Below are 20,617 nucleotides of genomic sequence, written 5' to 3' on the forward strand. Positions count from 1 at the left end.
GCTCTGCATGCTTTCTCTGTCTATGATCTGCAGGGTTAGGGCCTCCTTGATGAGGAGATTGCTGGTCCGCCGATAATTTGCAGCACAATCGAATGGTAGGCCTATCATTGAACCGCGGACCGAAAGAAAAAGAAACTAAACATTTTCCAGAATAGGAAATATTTCTTAATTTAGTGTTATGAAATAAAGAGGCATAGCATTAGGGGGTGGTGGTGTGAACGCTCATTCAATGTGTGTGCACATCTGCGCAAGTGAAACTGTTGCACGACTGGAGATAACGTGGGCAGCAACAAACAACGAAGCCTATTCAAAACAACGAACGAAGGGGATTCTTGCTGTCCATGAAAACAGCATAGAGACATGGCTAGATCTTTAAATTGACACTAGTTAGGCATGTTTAAGTTAGGCTAATGAACATGTTGCATTCTATACGGCCTGATTATGTCATTCTTTAAGCTACATAGCCTGTCTCCAGTTTTCCTCGACTTGACTTATTAAGAAGCGATAATAGGATATTTGACCGGCATATCATCAAAATGTCTGGAAAACGAAAAGCAGAAACTCTGACACACACACACACACACACACACGTACAAAAACACACACAAACACATACAAACACTCACACACATACATACATACATACATACAAATACATACACACACACATACAAACACACACACATACAAACACACACACACATGCATACAAACACACACACACACACAAACACACTGGCTATCTGTTAAAAGTTGCATTGACTTCAAAATATTACTTCTAACATAAAAAGCCATAAATGGCTGGGCACCTGAATAATAAGATCTCCTGGTTCCTTATAACCCACCTAGACCCTTACGATCACAGAATACTGAACTTCTTATAGTCCCAAGGATTTCAAAAACTACAGTAGGAGGCAGAGCTTTCTGCTACCGCGCACCCCTCCTCTGGAATAGTCTCCCTCCCTCAGTTCGATTAGCAGACACCCCTCCCTATTTTTAAGTCTAGACTCTAGTCTCTTTAGTGCTTCCCATAGTTAGGTATGGTGCAGTGTGGAACTTCAACCACCTCAGGGTTTTTTGGAATGGACCACCCTGCTGTGTCCTCGTGTGGCTGGCACCCCAGTCATGCGTGCGATGAGGTCACTGACCATACCTGCGCTGGTGCTGACTACCCCTCACCATGTCTTAGTTATGCTGCTATAGCATAGCGCTGTCACCATGCCTTAGTTATGCTGCTCTAGCTGAGCACTGTCACCATGCCTTAGTTACGCTGCTATAGCATAGCGCTGTCATGGGCTTTTCATGCGTCACGCCCTACAACACCTCTTCTCTCCCCCTCTCTCTCTCTCAACTCTCCCTTCTACCTCTTCTCCCCCCCCCCTCTCTCAACTCTCCCTCCTACCTCTTCTCTCCCCCTCTCTCTCTCAACTCTCCCTATACCTCTTCTCTCTGTCTTGCCGTTAAACTTCCTCTTCTCCCCCTCTCTCTCTCAACTCTCCCTCTCTTGCCTTTTCTCTCTCTAGTATAACACTATATAGTACCATTAATATACTTATTCATACTAACCATCATGACGTATAATAATACTAACCCACTCTATATCTCTCTTTCTTCCCCCTTACCTCACTTGTGAGGTATACCATCACCAGTCATCAGCCATCCTTGTGTTTGGCCCTCATTGCACCTGAAGTCCCATCCCTATGACTGCCCTACATCACCTGTTGCTGTTGTTGAAGTCCCATCCCTATGACTGCCCTACCATCACCTGTTGCTGTTGTTGAAGTCCCATCCCTATGACTGCCCTACCATCACCTGTTGCTGTTGTTGAAGTCCCATCCCTATGACTGCCCTACCATCACCTGTTGCTGTCCCCTTGCCCAGACTCCTGGCCCGAGCAGCCTAATGACCCACTACTTGCCCTACGACAACTCCTAATCCCTATGGACAATTCATTTCCTACACTGGACTGTTTGAGCTTTCTGACACTAAATTCATGCGTTATCATACATGTAACCTCACCACTGTGTAACATATACCTCAGGTGGCTTTAAACACCGTGTTCTTTTCTCTACAAGTAAAAAACTAACCTTTCATTTATCATGTATACAGACCTTACTGCCCTGTAACTGACCCTAGGCAGATGGGTCGGGCCCTTGAGTCGTTGATCTGCTCAAGGTTTCTTCCTATACACTGTATGTATCTCCAATTCTAGGGAGTTTGTCCTCGCCCCTGTTACTCATGGGCACTCTCTTCTCTGAATGTTTAACACTCTGTAAAGCACTGTAAAACACTCTGTTTTGGCGCTCTATAAGTGAAATTAAATTGAAATTGAAAAATACACACACACACACACACACACACACACACACCTCTCAGGCTACAGGAGTCAGCAGACAGAAGAGATGCTCCAGGTAGCCATAGAGGAAAGAGAGAAGAGAGGAAAGACTGAAGAGAGGAAATTATGAAGAGAGGAAAGAGAGAAAAGAGGAAAGAGAGAAGAGATAAAATGATGAAGAGAGGAAAGAGAGAAGAGATGAAATGATGAAGAGAAGAAAGAGAGGAGAGAGAGAGAAGAGAGGAAAGAGAGAAGAGAGGAAATGTGGAAGAATGAAGACTTACCGTGAAAATGTGCAGACTGCAGAGGGGTCAAACTGAGAATTACAGCAACTTTACAGCAACTATTTATACCTCCTCCCTCTTTCTCTCTCTCTCTCACACCCCCTCGTATGTTTTGGGAAAGGTCCAGCTGCATATGTCAAAAGATGGTCAGATGATAAACTCACTCGTTAGATAAACTCACTCGTTAGCAAGGTCAGCTGAACAGTGAAATACCACAGAGGCAAAGAAATATCAGGGAAGATTGTCACTGACGTATTAAAGACATAACTCTTACATCATATTACTACAATATATTTGAACAAACGCATAAGCAATAGTCCAGTGCTATATTAGAGTGTCTGCCTGCCTATATAGATTAACAGTGTTGTTTATCAGTAGCCCAGTGCTATATAGATTAACAGTGTTGTTTATAAGTAGCTCAGTGCTATTAACAGTGTTGTTTATAAGTAGCCCAGTGCTATTAACAGTGTTGTTTATAAGTAGCCCAGTGCTATATTAGAGCATCTGATATAGATTAACAGTGTTGTTTATAAGTAGCCCAGTGCTATATTAGAGCATCTGATATAGATTAACAGTGTTGTTTTTAAGTAGCCCAGTGCTATATTAGAGCATCTGATATAGATTAACAGTGTTGTTTATAAGTAGCCCAGTGCTATATTAGAGCATCTGATATAGATTAACAGTGTTGTTTATCAGTAGCCTAGTGCTATATAGATTAACAGTGTTGTTTATAAGTAGCCCAGTGCTATATAGATTAACAGTGTTGTTTATAAGTAGCCCAGTGCTATATAGATTAACAGTGTTGTTTATAAGTAGCCCAGTGCTATATTAGAGCATCTGATATAGATTAACAGTATTGTTTTTAAGTAGCCCAGTGCTATATTAGAGCATCTGATATAGATTAACAGTGTTGTTTATCAGTAAAGTTAAAGCCTAAATGTCCATGTTTGGCTGTATCTTTGTCAAGCACAGCACTGCAGCACATTGGTAGAGAAAGTGACTATACACACCTGAAATATACTGTTCGCCACACACACTGGGTATGGTTGAAGAGTTAATTGACCGGTAAGTAGTTTTTGTGTAGTTAAATAGTTAAATGTCACAAATAATAATGTCCCTTTGAAGATTAAAAGACAATGTTTTCAAATAGTCTTGTTCATCCCGTGAACTCAGATGTCCTATATCATGCTTTTGCTTGCATGCATTTCTTTACAGTAAATATATGAGAAAAAAATATACAAAAAACAAACAACCCGAGAAATAAGTTTTCCTGCTGCCTTTTTACAACAAGGTCAGTGGCGTGCACAGACATTTTGTGCGGCAGGTGCTCAGGAGGGGGGGGGGCACTTTTTAGCGCACGTGGAACACTTAATTATAAAAAAAAATTACACGCACATGTTGAATGAAATTTGACTTGTGCTGCAATTAGTAAATCAATATACAATTAAGACAATAAAGAGACCAAAATGTGTTATGTTGCCTAACAAAACCTACACAACAGAAAACGTTCGTCTTAACACATAGATTTGCAATTGCAAACTCTACCGAAATTATTTGTAGCCTATGTGGTCGTCTGTGGTCTTATCTGTCATTGACTTGGGCTACAGCGTAAAACTTTATCAGGGGACCAGTCGGCTAAAAATGCTTAGTTGTTTGATGCTGTATGAGACATTTTACTGCACAACAAAATGATTACACGTTGGGCTTAGAGGGTAAACTGTACGATTTTACTTGATCTGTAAGACAATAAAGAGACCAAACAGTACGAGAAGGAGTTATAGTGACTGTTGTCATTACATGAATGCAGATGGGCATTTTTCACAGGTAATGGGGAACTTCCCGTTTCTTCTGTCACAAATGAATGTGTAAATACATGTTGCCTAACAAAACATATACAACAGAAAACGTTCTTCTTAGGGACCGTTCGGTATTTATGGAATGGACCACCGGAGGAAAATAGGGGAGGGTCATGTCTTTTTATTCTTTGTTGAGGGGAGGGTCACCCAACTTTTTTTAGTCTAGGAGGGAGGGTCACCCAACTTTTGTATTCATGAACACAGCTAAATTTGGGCCGTCACCCAGGGCCTCGCGTCTGATTGGCCTCGCACCTGGCCAATGATGACATTAAGCGTTTATTCTTCATAAATGCCTATAGCTTAAGCAAATGCTTAACGTGGCTTAAACTCCTAAAACAACGATCAGTGATCACCACATTTCTCTCATATTGTTCCTAATAACCACTAAGAACCTTCAACATTTAGCATGAAGTCATATTAGGCCTATGAACTTTAGGTGACGTGACAGCATGTTTCTTCAATCTCCTTCACTGACGCCTATTGGAAAAGGCTTAACGTCCCAAAACAAGGATCAATGATCATCAAATTTCTCTCTCATATTGCTCCTCATAACCATCCATAAAAGTCTAGCCTGAAGTTTTTTTTTCTTTTTGAGCACGGCCGAATCCCAGGACATAGCCTAACGCACTGGACCAATAGGCTCGATATTCCAAAGGGGACAGTAGACTACTACACAACTTAAAGAGATTGAACAACCCTTCCCGAAATTGCGGTCAGTGACTGGCATCGGGTGAACAAAGCTTTTCGAAGTTGAATAGGCTATTAAAAACTATTTGCGCATCGTCACAGGAGAGACTATTGGGCTCGCCCTTCTATGAATGGAAAAAGACGCTATTCGCTGGCCTATGATTTCATCGATGAGTTTGCGGCAAAGTAGCCTAAGCAAGAAAATGTTTTTTTTTTCTGAGTCAGGATATGGCGAGTCAATGTCATTTATTTGTCCAATGTTAGCCTACCAGTTCCATAGTGCACATCTTATCAATAGTTTGAATGTCGTGTGTTTCTGAACATTGACAAATAACGTTCAGCACGCCCAATTAATTACCCCTGTTAAAGTGTTCGCCTTTGTTACACTACTATGTACAGGCTACGTAGGCTATCTCATGATTTCAGGGACGTAAGTGAAAAGTGCCTTGCACCTGTCAAGTTCGCACAGGGCCTCGCACCCCCTTGACAGCAGGAGAAGACAGCGGGAGAAAAAGTTAAAATAGTATGTGATAAACCTGGAAAAAGTTGACAGGTATGTTTTGGTCCCGGTCATTATTTGTGAAATTGTGAAACGACAGCCTTTCAAGGCATTTCAAGGAAGGAGTGGTAGCATGCAAGCTCCCAAACTGACCCAGTAGGTCTTTAGAAGGCATCAATAAATTGTTGGGGAGGGTCATGCGTTTTTTCTCAATCACTTTGTGGGGTCATAGAAAAAAATCTTGCTGGCGAGGGAGGGTCACGCCTTTTTTGACTAACGCTCCCAAAACTCCTCAGGTAGCCCCTTAAATAAATAACGAACAGTGCCTTAACACATACATTTGCAAAATCTACCGAAATTATTTTTATGTGGTCGTCACGTTATCTGTCATTGATTTGGGCTACAGCGTAAAACTTTATCTAGCTTCATCTAAGTTTATCAGGTGACCAGTCGGCAAAAATGCTTGTTTGGTGCTGAATGAGACATTTTACTGCACAACAAAATGATTACATGTTGGGCTTAGAGGGCAAACTGTAAGATTTTGCTTGATCTGTATGTTACCTGGCTGATGGGGCACGGGAGAAGCAGGCTGTCAGCGACCATGCCTGCTGTGCTATCTGAAGACGCTTACTGAACTGCTATGGTGCTGTGCATCTGGCGTGCCCTGCGCGCGACCGCGCGAGTTCACGTGACAAAGGAAGAGAGATAGGCCAGTCGGGTGTGCGCAAGGAGGTGGCTCATTTCGGGGCATTGTTTCAGTCGTTTTTAATGGCTCAGGTTTTCAAAAGATCATTTCAAAACCGACCTCAGTAAAATCTTAATATTATTAATAATTAAAAAAAAAAAAAAAAAGTTTCAAAAGGGCATTTTCGTTGATAAAAGGCAAACTTCCTAGTGCTTTAGCACCACCTATTGTCTATTCATGCACGCCTATAAACAAGGTTATAGTGTTGGGCCTTAAGCACATTTTCACGCAAATTCATCTAAAAGCGCCAAATTTGGCACAGATGTAGCTCAGGTCATACGGTTCCGGCTATAACTTTTGAACTACATGGGTTACAAATACAAACTTGATATATTTTTCAGCTTAACCAGTTAACTCGCAGTGGAACGCCGGCGCGCCATTTGGGGGGAGGAGGGGGGTGGTGGGGAGTATTAAATCAATGGGTAGGCTCATTACTTCATGTAATATTGACATCCCATACATCAATAAAAAGCTACGGGACTCAGGATTCCAAAGGTATCCACCATTCCATGTCAAACTGTGTGGTGTGAGCTACAGTAAGTAATTTATGCTGATATGCCCCCCTCAAAAAAACACACACACACCCCCTGCATCATTGCCTTCTAATCCTTGTGTACACCCATAACAATATATTCATATGGCTAACCTGGTCTTGAAATGTCCGTAAGAATCCATAGAACAAGATTATATGTGTTGTTATAGTCCAATGTTGAACTGTGAGTGTGTAAGCTTCCATATTCAAAACGTTTATAGAATAGAAATAAAACACTTTCAAAGATTTTCCGGTGAATATCGGTGATTTTGAATACCATTCGGCTTCGAACTCCCTACTTATGCGTATTCCCCACGCTCCCCTGAGTCTCACGAACACAAAGAGCCATGTCACGTGTCTGTAGGATCTACCAATCACGAGAAACGAAGCAAAGACGAGGCAGAGACAAGCTTGGTCAGCTACACCTTTCTATTGGACATGCAAGCTTGGAATGGCAGCCACGTGGGCCTCTTACAAGTAAGAACGAAATTACGGACATATTCTTGTAGCCAATGACCAGAGCTTTTAAACGACGTATGGGATGTCGTCATTGACTTTGACCATGCGCGTGTATCTCAATGCACAAAAGAAGCGCTTGTTGGTGCGAAAAAAACTTTATTCCAGCCTCTGTGGCTCTTTCTGAGAACTTCACAGGGTTATCCTGACTGTTTCAAAAAAATCTACATGGTCTAAGCTTTCCAATGATACCAGCCATGTGCTTGTAGACCAAACGATGTGGGCATGGTGGCCTCTCTAATACGTGTAGTGCCTTTTGGTCAGAATTACTGAAATATGACTGCAAAGCAAGTGGTTAATTTATCATGGGGAATACATAGGAATGTTAATATTTATGACCCGGTGCATCTGGACCCCTTATTCCTCCAATTCTAATATGGCCGCTGTCCAAAAAAGCAGTTTTGGCTGTAGTATGGGGCCTTACACCCCATTGTTTGTGCAAATTAATCTACAAGCACAAAATTTGGCACGGATGGAGCTGTGGGCATAATGAAATGATTTAGCCAGGCCGCCCGAGCCAATGGTCCCTGAGACCAACATGGCAGCCAAATCCAAAATGGTTGTCGCCTGAAAGGGATTCGGCTTTAGCTTTGGAGCCAGATGAGATACAAATACAAACTTGATGTCTATTTTACCTTTTTTAATGATGGGAAACCCATAGGAATACTTACATTTATGATTGGGTATATCAGGACCCCCCAAATTCACTAAATTCAATATGGCTGCTGTCCGAAAAAGGGTTTTGGCTTCAAATTTTGAACCAAATGTGCTACAAATGAGGATGTTGTGTCTATTTTTAGTTTATTGACCACAGGAAGTCCATTGGCATATTTATATGTATGCTTGTGTAAGTCTGGAACCTTTATTCTTTTCAAGACTTTGGTTGAAAATCTTTTTTTACCACAACTTTGAAGGTTATTCTCAATGTGGATTCATTTCCTTATAAAAGTGAAATGCTTTCAGTGTACCACAGGTGAATACATTTCAAAATGTAATCATATAAGAACGAATAAGACACAATTATTATTGCAAGGCAATATTTATAGTATGTCAAATTGTTAAAAGAATAATATAGTCAATTTGTCCAAAACTCTTCAAAGGTTTGCTTAGCATATCAAAAAACAGCAATAACATAAAAACAACAGTGAATTCTCATGGTCTCTCTCATGAATTTTTGCCTGAAGAAGACCCAGCAGGGTCGAAACGTTAAATAATTGGGAGTCAAAAGCAGTGTTGCGGACATTATATTTTTTCAATTGAGTAAGTTTTGTTTTGTCCTGCACCTGCCAGAAGGTGGGATGTGCACACAATAACTGTTTGCTCTCTCAGGAATTCTCATTCTCATGGTCTCTCTCACAATTGTAGTCATATAAACACAACACTTATAGAAAAAAGTACACCTGGTTAGGAAGGAAGTTGGTAGGAAAGGAAGTAGTTGGCTAAACACTGTTGTTGGTCATCTTCTGAGACCACAGGTGACCACTACATGGACCTATTACAATTTGCATACCGTCCAGAGGTGGGTGTGGAGGATGCCTTAATCTACCTGCTACCTGATAGAACACACTCTCACATGGGGCTGGCAGTATTGTGAGGATCATGTTCTTTGATTTTTCAAAGTGCTTTTAACACCATACAGCCTATGCTGCTACGTGACAACCTTTGAAGGATGCAAGTAGACACCTCCACAACTTCATGGATTACTGATTACCTGACTGACAGACCACAGGTTGTGAGAATGAAAGGGTGTGTGTCTGAACAGGTAGTCAGTCGCATAGGAGCACCACAAGGGACTGTGTTGTCTCCTTTTCTCTTCACACTGTACACCTCAGACTTCCAGTACAACTCTGAGTCATGTCACCTGCAGAAGTTCTCAGACAGTTCACAGACTGCAGTTGTGGGGTGTGTCAGTGATGGTGAGGAGACGGAGTACAGGAACTGGTGGACCACTTTGTGACATGGTGCAGAAACAACCACCTTGTCTTGAATGTGGCTAAGACAAGGGAAATGGTGGTGGACTTTCGTAGGGCCAGGCCTGAGCTAAATACCATTTCAATACTGGTTGAGGAAGTTGTTGAGAACTACAAATATGTGAGGGTTCTTATAGACAATAAACTGGATTGGAGGTACACTGAGGCTGTATACATACCCTGGAATGGAATTGTCTCTGCGAGACACTCTGGCAAAGAGCAATGATGCACGTTACTTTTACCCCAACATTCCGGGGAACCAGCTAAACGGATGAAGACAGCTCTGCAACGTTGGTGGACAGTACACATTGGACGTATTGTTATCCGATTGCGTCGAAGTCCGAAATCATTCAGAGTAAACATGGTCTAGTTTTATCCAATTGCATGCAGTGAGATTTTTAAATGCATGCTTGTTGCCGCCCCTCGAGGATTACATTGCTCTTTGCCAGACCCTTAATCTTTCTAGATTATCAGGGTCTGGATTTTCCAGGCTACTGAGGCTGTATACATAAGTATACTCTTTTGATCCTGTGAGGGAAATTTGACTCTGCATTTAACCCAATCCGTGAATTAGTGAAACACACTCAGCACAAAGTGAACACACAGTGAGGTGAAGCACAGACTAATCCCGATGCAGTGAGCTGCCTGCTACAGCGGCGCTCGGGGAGCAGTGAGGAGTTAGGTGCCTTGCTCAAGGGCACTTCAGCCGTTTCTACTGGTCGGGGTTCGAACCTGCAACCCTCTGGTTACAAGTCTGAAGCGCTAACCAGTAGGCCACGGCTGCCCCAAAGAAGGGTCAGAGCAGACTCTATTTTTTGAGAAAGCTTAGGTCATTTAATGTGTGGTCATGGTAAAAAAAATAGTTTTCATCTGTAGCTTATTCGGTTCAAAAGTTGTAGTCAAAACCCTTTTTTGGACAGTCACCAGATTGCATTTGGGGACTTTGAGGGTCCACATATACCCAATCATAAATATATATATTTTGTGTTTCCCATAGCCAGAAAAGGTGAAATATTTATTAATTTTACATTTGTATCTCATCTGGTTCAAAATATGCAGCCTACAGTAATCCCTTTTCAGGTGGCAGCCATATTGGATTTGGCAGCCATCTTGGTCCCAGGGGCCACTGGCTCCGGCATCCTCGCTAAATCATTTCAGTATGCCCTCAGCTGCATCCATGCCAAATTTGCTGCTTGTAGATAAATTGGCGAAAACAATGGGGTGTAAGGCCATATTGGAATTGGAGGATTAAGGGGTCCAGATATACTGGGTCATAAATATAAACATTTATATGTGTTTCCCATGACCAATTAAGCTAAAAAAGACATCAAGTTTGTATTTGCAGCTCATGTGGTTCAAAAGTTATAGTCGGAACCCTTTTCGGGCAGCGGCCATATTGGATTTGGCTGCCATCTTGGCCCCAAGGGTCGCTGGCTGCGGTGCCCTAGCTAAATCATTTCAGTATAACTTGAGCTACATCTGTGCCAAATTTGGCGCTTTTAGAAGAAATTGCGCGAAACAACCTATTTCTGTGCTTAAGGCCCCCCACTATTATGGATCTGAATGCTATTTGTGCAGGAAAACAATGTGTGTGTGTGTGTGTGTGTAGTCCTGTTTCCTTTTTAAAGTGGGCTGTTGCCTGCATGCGGTCTTGGCACATAAGATGAGACGGCGTCCGCAGGAAGTTGTTCCAGTACGTGTCTTTAGGGAAAATTCACACTAGGCCCACTTGTGGTCATCTGGAGAAGCGGGGGATAAAACTACTGTTTTAGTTACCGGTATATACGGTATATACGTTACGGTATATATAATTGACATGATTGTTAGACTCATTGCATAATATATATATATTATGGATAATATATTATGCAATATATAACATTATTATAACATTTAATTGATAGCACAACTATTAATACTAAAATAAACGACTAAAATAAAAGGGCAATTACTTATTAGTTATTACCACTGTGCAGGTGTTTTAAATAATCAATGCTAACTCCATTCTTTTCTCTGATATTGATAAATGCCGCTTTTTCACCTTATTGATCTTCACATTTGGCTATGGCTACAAAAGAATGTCCTTTCAGTAGGTTATTGTAATAAATGGAGTGTTAAAATCAATGTTATACTTTGTGAACAGATCAGATGACGAAGAAATATGGGGGGCCGTTTATGCCTTAAATGAATACTTTACATGCACACATATATATATATATATATATATATATATCAGGGCTCGAATTACGTGGGAGCCAGAGGGAGCCGAGCTCCCATAGAGTGAGGACTGGCTCCCATGAAAGCAACAAAGTCAAAAACCTGAGGGTGTCTCTCATATCTGAAGGTGTCTGGCATTGTAATTTAATCTTAAACAACCGCTCATTATCCATCCCTGTGCGATCTCTTACCATTAAAGACGTTAAATTAAATATAGGCTACGGGACGTAGACCTACACTACGCTCTTGAACGCAGCATGACACTTCACCACCACACCACTAGACTATATGAGCAAACCGTATCGATTTCACAGCACTCGCAAATCTATGCATACAAATCTGAAGAAACCCTGCTTTGATGTGAGTGTTTTGTCTATTTGCATAGGCGTTCATTGGGCTAGCCTACATGGTTTGATATGTGCTGAAAAGTCTTGTTTGCTGTTGAACTTGCGCTTCACCTATTCTATGTTGATTGACAAAGCCATAAATTATGGCCCATAATGCAGCCTACAATGATTGTGTTGTCTGATGATCTAGCTATCCTCTGACATTCAGAGCTCCGGAAAGTTCCCAGCTATTTTGAAAAACCTGTTAGCAATCTCTGATGTCGGAATATTCAATGGCTACCCGACAATATCTCAGTGCAAACTCCAAAATTGTTCGTCTATTAATTTTCCACGGTTCAACACATTAGCCTAAATACTAGAACATAGTTTGGCTGGCTTTATTAATTTCTGCCAGTTAGTGCTTTTTCCCCTGTGTATAAGTTACACTACATGCATTATTGTGTTTGACACTGAGGATAGCCTATCTGAGACGGTGGTCTGGTTTAAATGAGTTACGTTGTGAAATTTTAGAATGACTAAATCGTTTAGTCTGTTTCTTTGTATTGTGAAATTGAAATGAGATATGGACTATTACAATCAATAATATGTTGAAATTAATTAAAAGTAATCAGTTTCTATGAAAAATCTATGTCTGTTGTGTGCGTGTGTCAAGGTAAAGCCTAGGACTACCGTGCGCATATACTGTAGCCTACTGCGCAAAAGCGCCACTTGCGCCTAGGCTATTTTATTGTATCGCCTTGTTAGGCTATGCGCGGGGTGTGACAACTTTTTATGAGATAGAGAGACCCCCTTAAAGACAGAAAGATAATTCGAGCCCTGATATATATATATATATATATATATATATATATTAATACTAGCACTAGAGGCTAAGGTGACGTCTTGTTTGTTAATGTAGCCCAAACAGATTACGTTTTAATGAATGCAAATAAGGCTATTATAAAAGCGACGGATAAGGATTAAGGATAGTTGAATTTTGAAATTGTAAACGTTCTCCAGTTGTCTAAGACTGAAACGCAGTTTGCATTTAAGCTGCTATTTATTGGCGATTGTGTGGTGTCCCCTCCGACAGTTGCTGCACTATTCGCACAGCGATGAAACCGCGAAGGGCGACTCTGCGGCTCTGCAGACAGATATGCGCACGGTGAGAGCGGCGGCACTGTCTCGCATTTGGGTCATTTTTCGAGGTGCAGTACAAAGTCATTCGGACGATAGATGGCAGCAGAGAGCAAGTATAGCTCTGCGCTTTCAACTTGGTAGACTACTGTGAGCGTCTGGTGAGTTATTTCTGTGAAATGAACACCTCAAGTAACAAAATGTAGGTCTGTGACACTATGGCAAGCACTGTCACCTTCTAACAGAACACGAGCACACCTGGTATTTCCAAGCAGGTTATTCAATTAAATAACTGACTATTGTCAGTCACTATTGTTGACATTTACGCAGGTTCGAGTCACGCAGGCCTCGAGTAGCCTAACTTGTCGAGGTTACCGTTTAAAGACTTCAAATGGAAATCAGAGATAAACCAAACTATTCCTTATCTTGTGTAACTGTAGGCTACTTTACCGAGATTAAAGACTGCCATCGTTTTAAAATATCTAGAAATAGCATCCTGTAGTTAGACATAATTGTTTCGCATTGTCTATGAGAAATGTATGACGCAGTGACAATGCCTCTTTTTGAGAATGCACTTTAGAGAGATTTAAAAGCCCTCCTCTCAGTGTGATCCTTGGTGGATTGTTTGGCGTTTGTTGGCGACAGAGGGGAAAGTAATCTGGACCAGATGCTATTGCGGAGGCATTCGGATGGCCATTGTGAGGTTGGGTGCTCCTAAACCCGGGATAATCCCGTCGGAAAATATCCCCAAGGGCCGCCATTTTCTGGGGGTTCGCTTGTACAAATACTGATTAATTAAAGGTGTCTGGGTTTGTGTTGGAGTAAGAAAAACAAACCAGTCCATATCCCGAGTGTGTGTGTGTGTGTGTGTGTGTGCTCCCTAGTCCATGCCATGTATTTTTGTTTGATGTGAAATCCTGCAGTAGGGTGTCTTATTTATATTATTTTATTTCCCCTTCCAAACATACCCAACTGATCACTTTGAGGATTTTCCCTCGTTATTTATGGAAAGCACCTCTTGCGTGAGAGGTCGGAGCTGGGTGCCTTAGGTCGCAACCTTTGCCATCTTGGCATAAAGCCCACAAACTTTCTCTCCTCTGTGCGAAGATGTCAGTGATGGTGTGTGTGTGTGTGTGTGTCACAGTAGATAAGTGAAGCATACGGCAGGTCTCTAAAGCCAGCCAATCATCCTGCAGTGAATAGTGTGGTTTCATGTCTCCCGAAGGCTAAAAGCTTTGATATCCTTCAAAGGTTTCTCTTTTTCATTCGTTGATAGAGATCTGTCATTAATTTGCCCTGGCCTGGGCAATGTGTGGCTGCTGGGCAGGAGAGGGGGGGGGGCAGATGAGTGGGGTAGGCGGGGGCAAATAACGTGCGAGCCGGGGCAGGCCCGAGGCCAGCCGAGAGAGCGGCAGGAAAGCCAGCAGGTCGATCTTACGGGCTTACCGCTGGAATGTTAATCCCGCTAATGTATTACAGTTGGGGAGTAATGGCCAACCCACCACGCAAGACAAGAGAAACAGCAGGGTTTTAGAGAGGGAGAAAAAGAGGAGAGAGGGAGGACGAGAGGAGAGAGAGAGGAAGATGGGGGGGTTGGAGGGGGAGAGAGGGAGGATAGGATAGAGAGGGAGAGAAACAGAGAGAAGCTGTAAACTTTGGGAGGAAAAAAGCGCCTTGGGGTACACTGTGTCAAGTGTGTTGTGAAGTAATAAAAAAAAAGTTTTTTTTTTCTTGTTATTAGTGATGAAAATGTGCCAGCATTCAAAAGTACAGCTTGAGGAGAAGAGTTGGAGCTTTTCAGTGTTGAATATTACTACCCTTGTGTGCGTGTGTGTGTGTGTGTGTGTGATAAGTATTTGCGTATGTGTTAGAGAGTGTGTATATTTGCACATGACTGTATACAACTATATGTCTAATTCTGTGTGCGAGTGTCTCTTTGTGTGTGCACTACATGGATGTGAGACCCTATATGTGTGTGTGTATGTGTGTGTGTGTGTGTGTGTGTGTGTGTGTGTGTGTGTCTGTCTGTAAGACATGAATGTGTGACTACATGTGTGTGTGTGTGTGTGTGTGTGTGTGTGTGTGGCTGAAGGGTACTGTGTGGTCCTGTGCCCAAGGCTAGACTGTGTGAGGCCGAATACAGACTATAGATGCTGTGGGCTCTCTCTCTCTTTATCTCTCTCTCTCTCTCTCTCTCTCTCTCTCTCTCTCTCTCTCTCTCTCTCTCTCTTTTCGAGCCACACCGTGACAATACCTGCCCTAATCACATAACGAGGGATTACTGCCAAACGAGCATCATGGCCACTCAGACACACAATGGCCTCGGCAGAGCACAAATCCCTCACCTGAAAACATCCTGGGCCTGGACCCGCACGTTAGGGGCTGAACTGAGAGCTGTGCGTTTCTCCCTGAGACGCAGAGCTGGTGTTGTGGCGTGTTGATGTTGGTGCGCTCTGCTGTGGCCAGCCTGGGGCCGAGTGGAGAGAGAGTGGCCCCTCATCAGCCAGAGACTGCAGGCAAGCTGAGCGTTTAGTAAACAGCTGTCCAAACAGCAGCGCTCCAAATCAATTTCAGACCGAGGCTCCAAAGTCATATTAAAAAAGTTATATTGCTGAATACAACTTTCCCTTTTTTGCCTAGCTCCCTAAAAAAGTACTTCATTTAATGCAGGCTATTGTTTCCTTCGTGAATGGCTCCCTTAAAGAGAGCTATATTAAATTCTCATGAATAACTTTTCTCCGGGAATGATCAATTTGTTTTGTTAATAAGTTTGCCAAAGCCAGATCCCCACACTTTAATTTCTTAATTCCTCATTTAGAACATCATATAAAAAGGAACTGACATTTCTGTCAGTCTTCTGTTTATATTTTTGAGACTAATTACTACAGGGTCTTCTCTTAGAGCGATCAGATTTTCATTTCATGTTTTAATTTAGGCTCTCTTTCCCCGAGTCGCGGGTTCACTGAATTGCAGATTGAGATGAAGTAATGAATAGTAATTAAAGCGCCGCTCCCTTTCACTGGCTGTACAATTAGTAAATTAGTTCACACAGGACACGGCAGCCGACTCTTCAAATTAAACTCACCGCACTCACCTGCCCTGTTATGTAACAGACTCATTTTTGATATTAACTTTTTCATTATGTTATGATTACTTTCACTTTGAAGGATCCGTTTGCCGTCCCCGTCCTCCTCCTGAGTCGCCTGGTGAGGAAGAGGCGAGTCACACAGCTCATGTCTTTGCTCTCCAATGGTCGCCATGGTAGCACGTCTTGGCAGAACCTGACCAGCGTGTCCCAGACTGAAGAACTCACACTCACTCTGGTTCAAACCTGGCTCACATCTGCCCCTGATCTGCCCCTTATGTGCCCCTGATCTGCCCCTTATGTGCCCCTGATGTGGCCCTGATTTGCCCCTGATTTGCCCCTGATCTGCCCCTTATGTGCCCCTGATCTGCCCCTTATGTGCCCCTGATCTGCCCCTGATCTGCCCCTTATGTGCCCCTGATCTGCCCCTTATGTGCCCCTGATCTGCCCCTGATCTGCCCCTGATTTGCCCCTTATGTGCCCCTGATGTGCCCCTGATGTGGCCCTGATTTGCCCCTGATGTGGCCCTGTTTTGGTACGGAGTTAGCTCTGGTCCAGTGTGAGGTCCAGTCTGGTCCACTCTCTCCACAGCCCCCTGTTCCATTTTTAAATTGCCTCACATAACAATGATGACATTTAAACCAAAGAAAGAAGAAGAAAGATTATATTCTCCCACTTTCCCCAGCATAGCGCGGCTGACATTAGATCAGTGTGTTACCGCGGCGACTGCATGACAGAGGGCACGGCAGGATATTTATAGCTGCTGGTAGGCACAGCGGCTGCTTGCTGCCTTGATGCTAATCGGTTGTTGACTATAATTTAAGTGATATTAGTCCCAAGGAGGCTTTAGTGACGGCTTAAGTTCTACCAAGCCCTCATCGTCCTGTCCTCAAGAGTATCCGCTGTTATCTCATAAAGCCCCCCCCCCCACACACACACACACACACACACTCACACACACACACCTGAGGGAGTCTGGGTCACGTCACAACAAACAGGAGGACGTTTTGGACTCATTAAATGTTAATCTGAACCTCCCCTCACTTCCTGGTCTGCTATGACCACAGCACATTAGCAAACGCTGGAGAGAAAAGTAGGCTACAAACCATGTTATCAATTTGGGCTTTAGTTGACACAATGGCTGACAGGCAGTAGCATTAGCTATTGTTTAGAATTAGCATTAAGTGGCTATTGTTTAGTGTTAGCATTACATAGCCTACTACTAATAAAAACAGTGTTACTTTAACTGTGGCTTGGTGATTCTGGCTGTGTTTGAGAGGAGTTGTGTGGTGTCGGGACGTCACACTTCAGTGGTGTTTCTGACTGATGGCGTAGGGCCGCGGTCAGGCTCGGGGTTGGGGATGTTTGGGGGGCCAAACAAACGCAGACTCCTTCAGGTGGAGGGAATTCTCAGAGGTGGTCGTTACCACGGTGGCTGTTTGGAAGACTTGATCCTGGAGCGCGCTTGGCGAAAGCGAGCCCATTCTGCAGCGGGCTGAGGTAAACATCAGGGACCAGGGGGGTTTGCCCGTAACTGTGCTATTGATTCAGACGGCCCGCGCAAGGGCATCCAAGTGTGCCCCGGTAACCTCACTAAGACAGGGCTGTGGCCTCACACACACACACACACACACACACACATATATACAAACACACACACACACACTCTCTTGCTGTCTTACACACTCAGACACACACACATCCACACACACATTCTCTCTTTCACACTCATACACACATACACTCACAAATGATCACACACATAAGCACAAACACACACACACACAAACTCTCTCTCTCATACAAAGAAGAGACTCATAGACTCACAAGCTTACACTCACAGACATGCTCATAAGATTCATAAGTACACAACTCACAAACAGATACACTCACTCGTGCACTCTTCACACACACTGCCACAGATTCATTCGGCCGGAGAGAGTCAGAGGCCGAGCAGCGCTCACACACACTAGCAGTCCGTAGCTCTCCCAGAGGGCTGGCCACTCATCGCCGCCTCCAAGACCCACCAAGAAACCACCATTAGGCAACTCCTAACTTTCCCTCAAAACTCCTATCAGCCACGAGACTTAAGAATCCCCCTTCAAACACACACACACACACACACACACACCCAGAGAGAGACAAAAGCATACAAAGACACACACACATACACAGACAAAAACAGGCGTACACACTTATGTCCAAGAGTGCCAGATGGATGGCCTTTATAAATGGGTGTCCTGCCGTCTGTGTCTAGTAAATAAACTCTTGCTAGAGTGTCGTGCTTGAGAGTGCCGTTTTCTACTTTATGTTTTTATGTGTAGTAAACACCAGGGCGGAAACGGCTTGTTCTGCGCGCGCCTATTTTAAGAGCGAGACTGAGCTTTGTCACTAGCGCGTTCACTTGAGCCGTGTCGGTTAACCTTTCTGATTTCACCTGGTGACGTCAGGGAACGCTGGAGGATTCCATTTCCCACCCCCAACCAACCCCCCACCACGTGAGGGAGGGGGGCAACAGAGCACTCAGTGCCCAGGCTGTCTGCCTCTGGCGTTCTACCCCCGGGCCAGTGAGCGGGGCTGTTGACAGGAGTGCCGTTAAAGTGCCCGCGCTGAGCCGCGAGATCAGCTTCAAACACACGGGGTAACACACAACTTTGGGTCGGTCTGGCACGGCGGGGCCCAGCAGGGCCCAGGGCTAGCTCTGTGTGTGTGTGTGTGTCTCTCTCTCTCTGTGTGTGTGTGTGTGGGGGGGGGGGGGGAGAAGGCCTGGTAGGCATTCCCCTCTGGTCAGGATTGAGTCTGCATGCCTGGGGAACGCTTACGTAATGTTGGCACGGTCACCCTCGCGCTCGCCCACTGGTGCCACCCGCCTGAGCGCCTTCTGTGGCACGGCACCAGGAATGCCCGTGTGTTACCAGAGCGCTCTCTGGACAGAACGCCATGTGTTCCCCGAAGGCCAGCGCAGCACTGGAGGTCAAACAGATCAGTAACAAGGCAGCAGGAACATCTATATCTCTCTCTGGCCCTCCCTCCCTCCCCCTCTCTCTCTCTCCCTCTATCTTTCTGACTTTGTATTTCACTCTACGTCTTTCCATTTCTCTCCCCCACCCACCCACTCCCTTTTTTCTCTCTCTCTCTCTCTCTTCTCTCTTTCTCTCAGACTCTCTCATCTTCTCATTTACCTTCTGTGTCCTTACATAATGTTGCCATGGATGACAGCTGGAGTTGCTATGGCGGCGGTGGAACACTGTGAGGACATGATGTCTATACTGGGGAAGGGCTCCGTGTCTTTGTCCCTCCTCAGGAGCAAAAACAAGCAGTAATGAGAAGGAGCTTTTCTTTTTTGACAAGGGCTTTGTAGGAACACTTGTTATTCATAGAAAACAAATCATTTTTATTTTTTTCTTTAATGAGACGAAGCAGGCTACACCAGAAAAAAAAGCTTGTTTTTTTTTTTATAACAACTGCACTCTTACATACATTATTTTACAATCATAGACTCCCTTTTTTCAAACAGCACACAAATCTATATATTCAATGGCTTTTTCTTAAACTTCAGCTCTCCTCTCAAAAAATGCCCTAGTCGGCTCTGGCTGAGACACATGTCATCTCCGATGAGGTCTCGTTCTCGCTGGTTATTTGTCTTGTCTCTGACACTACTTGCAGCTAAGTTTCGTCTTCCTTCTGACAGCGACCCCTAACCCTTGACCTTTGGCCTAGGGGAATGGAATTCATAACAAAGATTCAGTTTCCTGGAGGAGGTCGACCGAGTGCTCTGCTCCAGACTCAGCTCTTGAACATGCGCATCTCATCTTCAAAGTACTACGTATTGAAAGGTCTCTTTTATTCGTCGCTGTGTTGTGATTGTTTGTTGTCGTTATTGTTGTCGTCACATACAAAACAAATAGTTCATTATGTACATCCCCTCTGGCCACTGCTGCCTGTGTGGTCACTCTGGGGGCTCTGCCGCGTGGCCTGGTCTTCAGTGGCCGTCTGTTTCTAATAGTTTTCAGTTGGACTGCTGAAGAGTTTGCCATCTGTGCAGTGCATGCGTTTAGGCTCCACCCCCTCCTCTCACTCCCATTGGCTGGAGTCGTATACATTAGGCCACAGCAGCGAGGGAGGACCGAACTGGACCGATCCGGCACCAACTCTCCCGCGGCCTGTCTGACTGGACTGTTTGGCCGTAATGTTTTTCAGTGTGGTCCTGTAGGGAGAGGCGTCGGCTGAATTGTCCTGTTCTTATGTGGCCATGTGTTCCCACCCGGTACCATCATCCAATCAGAGAAGGCTCTGCGGCGCCATCATCCAATCAGAGAAGGCTCTGCGGATCAGATCAGATCACATCAGTCCGGTCCATGTTCCTGTTCCTGTCGGGTCACTCAGATGGACTTCATTGGTTTCTACACTGTGGGGTTGAATTGATTA

General features: G+C 43.9%; 1 protein-coding gene across 1 annotated transcript in view; it reads right to left on the bottom strand.

Moving 5' to 3' along the window:
• Positions 1–6,264, bottom strand: part of LOC143123991 (inactive pancreatic lipase-related protein 1-like) — a 28,052-nt gene extending 21,788 nt beyond the window's left edge. Inside the window, exon 1 of the mRNA XM_076285247.1 lies at positions 6,223–6,264. Within this exon, the coding sequence (XP_076141362.1) occupies positions 6,223–6,264 (42 nt within the window). The remainder of the gene's footprint in view (positions 1–6,222) is intronic.
• Positions 6,265–20,617: the final 14,353 nt, after the last annotated feature.

The sequence above is a fragment of the Alosa pseudoharengus genome, unplaced genomic scaffold (assembly GCF_046254945.1).
Source record: "Alosa pseudoharengus isolate Yale_2024_CS ecotype anadromous, Long Island Sound unplaced genomic scaffold, YU_APseudo_1.1 YU_APseudo_1.1_scf_15, whole genome shotgun sequence".
NCBI classification, from domain to species: domain Eukaryota; kingdom Metazoa; phylum Chordata; class Actinopteri; order Clupeiformes; family Clupeidae; genus Alosa; species Alosa pseudoharengus.